The 9,980-nt window shown below is 33.9% G+C and overlaps 1 protein-coding gene across 1 annotated transcript; it reads left to right on the forward strand.

Moving 5' to 3' along the window:
- Positions 1-9,889, forward strand: LOC111715381 (gamma-glutamyl hydrolase). Its single transcript, XM_023490693.1, has 14 exons — positions 1-38; positions 129-188; positions 1,977-2,027; positions 2,096-2,140; positions 2,398-2,447; positions 3,542-3,612; positions 3,901-3,931; positions 3,991-4,091; positions 5,427-5,499; positions 6,907-6,995; positions 8,670-8,718; positions 9,044-9,079; positions 9,503-9,585; positions 9,736-9,889. Exons 1-14 carry the CDS (start codon positions 23-25, stop codon positions 9,881-9,883), a joined length of 903 nt encoding a protein of 300 aa, XP_023346461.1. The 5' UTR covers positions 1-22; the 3' UTR covers positions 9,884-9,889.
- Positions 9,890-9,980: the final 91 nt, after the last annotated feature.

Genomic DNA, 9,980 nt, shown 5'->3' on the forward strand with positions numbered 1-9,980 from the left:
TTTTATCAGTAGTTGTTTGAATATGTTGCAGAGCACAAGTCTACTTGTTGTAGCCTGGTTAACCAGTGGAGTCCTCTCAACTCAAGCTCCTATTATAGGTCGGTAAATGTACACTATACACTGTACAGGTCTACTTGTTGTAGCCTGGTTAACCAGTGGAGTCCTCTCAACTCAAGCTCCTATTATAGGTCGGTACATGTACACTATACAGGGTACAGTTCTTCTTTTAGTAGTTCGGTTAACCAGTGGAGTCCTCTCAACTCAAGCTCCTATTATAGGTCGGTACATGTACACTATACAGGGTACAGTTCTTCTTTTAGTAGTTCGGTTAACCAGTGGAGTCCTCTCAACTCAAGCTCCTATTATAGATCGGTACATGTACACTATACAGGTCTACTTGTTGTAGCCTGGTTTACCAGTGGAGTACTCTCAACTCAAGCTCGTATTATAGGTCGGTAAATGAACAATGTACACTGTACAGTTCTACTTGTTGTAGCCTGGTTAACCATTGGAGTCCTCTCAACTCAAGCTCGTATTATAGGTCGGTAAATGAACAATGTACACTGTACAGTTCTACTTGTTGTAGCCTGGTTAACCAGTGGAGTCCTCTCAACTCCAACTCCTATTATAGGTCTGTACCACTGTCCAGGTCTACTTGTTGAAGCCTGGTTAACCAGTGGAGTCCTCTCCACTCAAACTCCTATAATAGGTCGGTCATGTACACTGCACAGTTCTACTCGTTGTAGTCTGATTAACCAATGGAGTCCTCTCAACTCAAACTCGTGTTATAGGTCAGTACATGTACACTGTACATTTCTACTTGCTACTTGATTAACTAGTGGAGTCCTCTCAACTCAAACTCCTATTATAGGTCGATAAATGTACACTGTACACTGTAGAGTTCTTCTTCTAGTAGCCTGGTTAACCAGTGGAGTCCTCTCAACTCAAACTCCTGTTGTAGGTCGGTACATGTACACTATACACTGTACAGTTCTACTGCTGCTTGCTTGGTTAACCAGTGGAATCCTCTCAACTCCAACTCCTTTTATAGGTCGGTACCAGTTGGCACATATATACTGTACACTGTACAGTTCTACTTGCTGGTTGGTTAACCAGTGGAGTCCTCTCCACTCAAACTCCTTTGGTAGGTCGGTACATGTACACTATACACTGTACAGTTCTTCTTTTAGTAGCCTGTTTAACCAGTGGAGTCCTCTCAATTCTAACTCCTATTATAGATGCACTGTACAGTTCTACTTGTTGCTTAGTTAACCAGTCCATTCAAACTCAAACTCCTATCATAGGTCGGTACATGTACACTGTACACTGTACAGTTCTACTTGTTTTCTGTTGTGGAGTCCTCTTAACTCAAACTCCTCTTGTAAGTCGGTTCTATCCAGAGATAAGAGAGATCTATTATAGTGCTAGTTACAGCGGGATTTGGTGTGTTCAATGTACAATTGTACATGCCCTATAGAGGTGCCAATTAGATGCTACATACCCATGTCTGGAATATATACATTCGTCTCTAAGGTCTCATCCATTGTGAATAATCCTGTACATTCAATTTATTGATTTTTATTTAAAGAGCTTTAGTTTCCAGTAAGTTGCCTAGCTAGTATATATATACATATAGAGTGTCCAATCATAACTTATAAACACCTTGACCGATTTGCATCAAATTTTGATTAGTTAACTCGTAAGAAACACGTTAAGAACCGTAAAATTTTTCCATGCTTCTACAAAGTTTAATATTTCAAATTAAAATACGCGGATAAGCAGAACTGTTTTCAAAAAATTCTTTGGCAAGCTGAATTTTACTTATTAGTAAGTTTATTTCAAATTATCTATTTTTCTTCCGTCTTTTGTAGTTCAGGAACTTGTAAATAGATATTTCATGATAAGAAACAATCGTTTGTTTATTGTATAACTACAAAGTTTTAAAACAATTATGAATTATATCTTTAATTTTTTAGGAATTGTCAGCCAAAATCTTCCTCCTTCTAAGGACTACTTATCACCTGGAGGTGGGAACACGAATAATCATTATATTAATAATAATGATTATAAATTTAAAAAAAATTATTTTATTTAGGAAGTTACATTGCTAGTAGTTATGTGAAGTGGGTTGAGGCAGCAGGTACTATTACCGATTCAAAACGGTACCCTTTCAACCATTTATCTGAGTTCTAGTGTTGAAGATACAACGTTTTTCTATCGGGAAAAAAAATGTGTCAACTGCCTGAATTATTTCGCAATTTAATTTAATATATAGAATTCTTTTCTTCTCAATTTTTGAGATGTTACAAAGGAATTTTTCTTCATTTTTGATTAGCAACGAATAAAAAGGACTTTTTAAATGCGACAATGCAAAAATCATGCAGTACATTTGTTAAGGAGGCAGGGTGGTTCCTCTAATTGCTGGAAGTAATCAAAATTTTACCCAGGTCAAATCTCTATCCTCTTTAATACATATTCAACAGTTAGACCAGAAAACTGTTAAATAGAAAGACGAAATTAAAGCAATAATTAACTGCAATTATTGCTGTTACAAAGTAAATAGTTTTGCTGGTTACTTATTACATCACTGATTACGTGTAATGGGTCTGTTCACACTTCACATTTGATGTTTCATGTTTTTAGGACTAATTCTAAAAGTCGAATTTTTCCAGAATTTTTTTTTGTTATCACCGTAGCGTCCTTCGTGATATACTTTGCTTGTCTGGGTGTCTGTTTGTTTGTATCCAATAAATGTCAAAACGGCTGAACCGATCGGGCCCAAATTTTGTGTGGGACTTCACATGTCCCCAGGAAAGATTTTCCTCAAGCAAAATTTTATTTTCATTAAATTTGAAAATCCACGAAAATTTACTAAAAAATCCACAAACTTTTTTGTTTTGTTCTACAATCTACACAAAGAGAAAATGTTCATAATTGAAATAGACTAAACTAAAAGCCTAGTTGATATAAACTGGCAATGTAGATGATTAGCAAAAACTAAAACTTCCTTCTGATTTTTCTAGATTTTTAAAGGTTAGATTTTTAAAGGAACTGTCGCTTACAATTCACGTGACCATCCATTTCGATTTACAACGGCACACGTGAGTGTACCACGTGGTTTTTGGGCCGACAGGCTTTACTTATACCCTAAAATTTTTGCCAAAAAATTCTTTTAATTATTATTTCTTTAAAGTCAAGAAATAGTGTCACAAATGAGAGTGCATAGCTGGCAAAAAAAAGTTTGGTGGCAGCGCTAAACTGTCATTTAAAGGTTAAAGATCTCAAGCAAAAATCTATGAGAATTTTGCCAATTACTTCTGAATAACCATAGTGAGAAAAGCATAAGTGAGTTTCAGCGATAAAATCAAAGCCCAAGGCATTGCGGCACTTCAAAGTCGACCCTGTCTTAAAAATTGATGAAACTTGTATAAGCAGGCTGAATCTATGTTGCGCTAAACGACCCCTGCATAGCTAGGGTTAAACACGCGTACGTCGAACAATATAATTAGGAACAAAATTCAACTATTTTTTTTCTGTCAAGTTGTTTGAGAGTATCAATGGTGTTCTTATTCCTGGAGGAGCCGCTTCATTAACAGATTCCACTTATTCGGAGTACTTTTTTAAAAATTTTATTTTCATTTTTATACAGTCCGCTGTCGACTGTCTGATGTCAACTGTCTGCTGTCCGCTGTCGACTGTCTGCTGTCCTTTGTCAACGGTCTGCTGTCCACTGTCTGCTATCCGCTGTCAACTGTCTGCTGTCCTTTGGCAACTGTCTGCTGTCAACTGTCCACTGTCCACTGTCCACTGTCCACTGCCCAATGTCCACTGTCCACTGTACAATGGCTGCTTTCCATTTTATAATTTACTGTTTATTTGTCTTATATTGTTGTATTTTAGGCTTGCAACAGAAATGTTTGAGCTAGCCAAGGTATGAAATTTATTCATTTAATTTATTTCGTAAAATATCGTTAATTTTGGTATTTTCAGGTTGCCAATGATGCAGGGGATTTCTTCCCTATCTGGGCAACTTGTTTAGGATTCGAATTCATTACACTCGCTTCTTCAGACAAAGAACGACATTTAGCTAGGTACCGTATACCATACATATTTATGGTGCAGTCAAGGAGTATGGAATAAAAGGGAGATAGAACTGACGCGGCCCGCCCTACCATGATTATACATGCTTTGCAGACGGTACTCCATTCGTATAAGAAATATTCAGAAAAGGTTATTGTATTCGCGGTCATTCTAACAAATATTTCTTATTCAAATGAAGTACCGTCTGCAAAGCATGTATAATCATATGGTAGGACGGGCCGCGTCAGTTGTATCTCTCTTCTATTCCATACTCCTGGGGTGCAGTGTTTTTCTTCGTTTTCTTGTTAGAACAAGAGAAGTATACAGAAATTTGTCCATGTGGGGGGAGGGGGGGGGATGTCAACCTTTTTTGAAAATCAAAGTTTTTATTTCTTCAGGAGGGCTTAGCCTTTTAGTTAAAACAGTAAGTTTTTATTTATGCTCTGGACTATAGGACATGACAAAGTTTCGTTAAGAACATCAGAAGGATATAAAAATTCACAGAAATTTGGTTCATTTTCAATTAAAACAGATCAATCAATTATTAGTCAAATACAAACCTTACTTAACATCCCATATGTTAATCTAGCTAAACATTAATGCACGAATTGAAAAAGTGCTACTTATTAAATTCAAATAATAATATGACCAAACCTGAGTTTTTCAGGCTCCTCTTGGATATCGTCGTTTTCAGATTGGTAGCAAATTTGCGGAATATGATCTGTTTAAAACTTAGAATATTATACTCCAATCTTATGTACAGGGTGTCCCAAAAAAACATGGGAATTCAGTGACGAATTGGATATCGTCTTTGTTATTAATTAGCATTGTAATACCTATTTTCAAAAGCCATAATATTATTATGTCTGCTAGAGTTTATTTTATGAAAAGGGTAAAAGACTGTAAAGATGTGTTTATAATGTCTCCACAAGATGAACAGTGAAGACGGATATGTTTACACTGTTTGTATACTGCAATTTTCTTGTTTTACTAAGTACAACCGTATGCAGTCAAAACATAAACAAACAAATTGTGAACATAGCAGACGGAACTCTTGGAAATTATAGCTTTCTCAGTAGGTATCACTATACTAAATCAAAGAATTATTTATAAAGACGATATCGAATTCGTCATTGAATTCCCATGTTTATTGGGACACCCTGTATATAATATCTGGTATAATTTTGACACAGTTTTATATCAATTTCTCGAGACAGGAACATCAGATAAAACTCTTATAGGTCTCGATCAACTTCTGAAGCTCTTTGGTTTCAACCTTTACCCCCTTTCATTTTTCCTTTACAGTCCCTTTAAACAATCGATGCTAACATCACCGAAATATTAAGGTGCAGTTCAAGTGATCAGCATTTGCCACTGGATTTTCTTGAAGCTTGGGAGGAAAGTCGTCTTTTCAAAGAGGTAACTTTTTACAAATATTTGATAGCTTTACCTAAGATCAATGTGCCAAATTGGATTTTAGTATGTGTTTAATTTTAAAATTAAATGTTGCCCTGCCGTTTGTTCTGTTTCCTATTAACGTGTAAAGAATAAAGATTTGAAATTATATATTTTCTAAGAACCCTAGAAACCAGCGACGTCGCACGACCAGTCCCATTAGGTCAAGATAGGTCAGATTAGGTCGGGTTACGTCAGATTACCAAATTGGTCGCAATATGACCAGTCCCTTTAGGTCGTGTTAGGTCAGGTTAGGTCGGGTTACGTCAGATTACCAAACTGGTCAGAACATGACCAGTCCCCCTAGGTCGTGTTTGGTCAAGTTAGGTCGGGTTAGGTCAAATAACCTAACTGGTCTGATACTGGTCTTAACCTGACCAATCCACTGAAGTTGGATTTGGTCGAGATTGGTTGAGTTATGTCAGGAGACCTAACTGGTCGGAACATGACCAGTCCTTCTAGGTCATGTTTGGTCAGGTTAGGTCGGATTAGGTGGAGTTACCTAACTGGTCTCATACTGGTCTTAACCTGACCAATCTACTTAGGTTGGATTTGGTCAAGATTGGTTGAGTTATGTCAGGAAACCTAACTGGTCGGAACATGACCAGTCACCCTAGATGGACGTCAAAAGTTTGGTCATTTGGACGTCAAAAGTTTGGTCATTTGGACGTCCAAAGTGACGTCATTTCGACTTCGAAAATTAGGTTGTGAGGACGTAAGAATCCTTGCGTTAAACGTCCTCAACACGTCCTCAACACCTAAAATACGACGTCGCCGGACGTCCCATTGGTAATTATTGACGTCGTCATGACGTCCTAAGGACGACTTCTGGTTTCTAGGGAAATATATTTTACCCATTTTTTTTAACAACAAATATTATTCAAAGGTTCCAAACACTGATCATATACCGAAAATATTCATGAAAATTTAAATCAGTGAAATTTGCAAGAAATCCGGTTTTATTACTTTCAAATAAAAATTTTAAACAGAAAACATTTGATCAAAATTATCAAAAATTTTTGGACATTAACGGTGGAACATTTCTTAACCAAATTTTAGATAATTCAAACTTTGATACACTCTGAAACAAAATTACTGGACGTTTTTTCTGAATCCGTAATGAATTTAATTGGAAGCCTTCGATGTATTTAAATTTACGAACAGTCCCTTTTAATTTAAAATTCGGTGATAATGATGGACCAAACCTCTATAGAGTAAATAGAGTAAATGTTAGTTCCACATTTATTGAAAATATATTTCGGTCTAGGTTGACCCTCGTCAGTTCTAACGATATGATAACCATCAAAATCGATAAGAAAATATGTTAAAACCACAAGAAAATCAAGAAACTGAAAAGATTATTATTTATAGGCTAATTCTGAAGTTATTGATATTCTGACCAGTATGAATGTGACAGCAAACTTTCATGTTTGGTGTCTCACCATGGAGAACTTTACAAAGTAAGATATCCGTCTGCAGGGTGTCCCACGAAACATGACCGTAGAAAGACGACTTGAAAGTCGTCTTTCAAATAATAATTTATTTGTGACATTCAGTTGTCAACATAGTTCAGCTTCATTAAAGATTTGTCAAATCGTTAACCACACTAGCAGTTGAAGTACATTTATTCTTTTCTGCAGACTGAGTATCAAGAATCTAGATATCCAAAGATGGAATTTAAAGAATTTGAGCCGTGGTTTAAATCCGCCAAAATCCGGTTTAAATTAAGCGCCGGCTTAAATCTTGAAACATTTGATACAATTTTAAGTGGAACCAACCATATTTAAACCGCGGCTTAAATTTAAACCGCCGCTCAAATTCTTTAAATTCGGCCACAAGTCAACCATGTTTATCCTATTCTGGGGAAAACCCATGGATTCCTTCGCGGCTGGACAAACTCCACATTTTTATCAAAATTCAAAGGTTACCACGATCTACTCTCAGCATTTAAGGTTGTAAACACAGAAGAATTTAAAAGCATCAAAACACTTTAAAACTAAATTTTTAACAAGTTTAGCGCAATTTTCAGCAGAAAAAAAGCGAAATTCACCGTTTAAAAAAACCGTTACGTTTTTGTTTGCAACTGCTAATTTTTTTTAAACGTCTAATCCGTTCTGTTAATCGTTTTTTCCGTTCGTTAACGGACTCTTCTGTTAATTTTCGAAAACCTCAATTCTCTTAACGGATCTTTGCCCAGACCTACTCTGAGATTGATTAAATTTCAAACTATGTAAAAAGATTTTTTTCACAAAACGAAAGAAGACGCTTTCTTTTCTTTTAAATAAAATACACCACTAAGTATGTTAAGGGAAACATTTTTTCAAATTATTATGCAAAAGTTTTTTTCCGACAAAGGGTGACACATTGGATGAAACCAACCGAAGCCAGATCAAAAATTTAACAACAAGAACCCAAAATTTTGTTTTTAATACCTTTAAAATGTTTATTTAATTTTGAGAGGAGTTTTCAATATTTCCCCTTGTAGGATAATTAAGAAACTTTTCATCCTGCTCTTACTTTACACGGATCATAGTACATGGTTGACACATATCTAATTGGTCCCGTTGTAGGGTAATAAAGTAATAAAGTAATTGGTCCCGTTGTAGGGTAATAAAGTTTAGTAAAATTAAATAAAACTGTCATTGTAATGGGTATCATATTCGTGCGAAAAAGTTTTTGCTGTGAGTTTTTACTTTTTATAATTCGATCAAAATAAACTAAAAATAAAACCTTTTTCCATTTTTAATAGATAGATAGTGATATCCACATTGCTTCTATGTAATTTTACAACGAAAAAAAACTAAGTACAAATACATTTTTTTTAATAAAAGTCAGTGTCCGAATTTAATAAGCCGCTTCTTAAATCCGTCAAAAACCGGTTTCAATTGAGCACTGGCTTAAATCTTAAAGCAATGAATACGATTTTAAAAGGAACCAACCATATTTGAGCTGCAGCTTAAATTTAAGCTGCGGCTCAAATTCTTTAAATTCGGTATCTGAATTTGTTTTTCGTAAAAAGGCTACAGATTATATATAATGTACAGATTCAGATACAGATTTGCAGATAACCCAAATAGCTAAAAATTGGTGTTCCTGTTTCCTCATTTTTATTATTTTTATTATTTTTTTTCTAGATATGAAATGGATACTTTTTGGACCCCACTGTCTCTGAACACAGACAAGGTCAGAAAAAAAAGTTATTTAAGCAGATCTAGAGTACTTCCCGTCCTTTTCTTAATATAATTTTAGCTTTAAAATTTTACTTTACATATATATATATATATATATATATATAAACCGTTTTTTTTGTCATATTGATAAAAAGTGAGACATGTTCAAATTCAGTTAAAAACTTGAATAATGACATAATTATACAATTTTTTTTTGGAAAACTGAGATTTCAGTTTCACTTTATTTCTGAAGTTTGGAAACATGTGTGAGTAATATAAAAATGATAATTTAAAAAAGAATAAATTAAGATTAAATAAAAAAATTAATTTTTTTTCAGGATGGATTGGAGTTTATTTCAACTATAGAAGCAAAGGAACATATTTAATTATTAATTGAAAATTTATATGATAATCATTCAGTTTTAATAAAACAATTTAACAATTTTCAGATACTATAATCCCTCATTTCAACCTCATTTTGAAGACTTTTATCTTTCAGACAAAATTTTCTTAGACCAATAACACTTTCATTTAAATTTTTAAGTTCGTGAAGAGAGTGTAAAGATCATTTAAGTGACTGATTTAAAATTTAGATCATTTTAATAAAATATATTATATTATAAAATCTATATATAAAATCTATTATGTTATAAAATCATAAAGAAAGGCATTTCATCAAGATCAATTATTCAATTCAATTCAATTATTTTTTTAACTGCTTAAAATATTTTTTTTTGAAATTGGCCTTAAAATTTCTTTTTTAAAATATGGTTTGAAATTAAATTGTACTTGGTCAGAATTATCCTTTCTATGGCACCCAATTTCACCCCGAGAAAAATAGTTTTGAAATAGGACACTATCCAACTATTCAACATTCAAGGTAAACATTTAAATAGAAATAAGAAAAAAAACAATGTCTTCTTTTCAAAGCTGGGTTATAAAATTCTAAATTCTAAAATCTATCTTTCTATCTATCTATCTATCTATCTATCTATCTATCTATCTATCTATCTATCTATCTATCTATCAGGGAGGCAGTGCTGGCAGGAAACTACTTTGCTCAATTTTTCTTGACAGAAGCTAGACGCAGCGAACATGAATTTGTTTCCAGGTACATAATATTGGGCATTATTTTCAACATAATATTATTTTCAACAACTTCCATTTTTCATTTTTGAATTATTTTAGTTTTGTTGTCTTTGTTTTGTTATGACAACAAAAGTTTTTATTTTAATAGCTGACCATCTTTACTCTTTTAATTAATGTTTCTTGTTA

This window comes from Eurytemora carolleeae, unplaced genomic scaffold, assembly GCF_000591075.1.
Source record: "Eurytemora carolleeae unplaced genomic scaffold, Eaff_2.0 scaffold98, whole genome shotgun sequence".
Lineage (NCBI taxonomy): Eukaryota > Metazoa > Arthropoda > Copepoda > Calanoida > Temoridae > Eurytemora > Eurytemora carolleeae.

Coding starts and splice junctions, on each gene's coding strand:
- LOC111715381 (XM_023490693.1), top strand. Junction 189..1,976: donor AACTCAAGCTCCTATTATAG/GTCGGTACATGT, acceptor TTAATTTTTTAG/GAATTGTCAGCCAAAATCTT. Junction 9,586..9,735: donor CCAACTATTCAACATTCAAG/GTAAACATTTAA, acceptor TCTATCTATCAG/GGAGGCAGTGCTGGCAGGAA.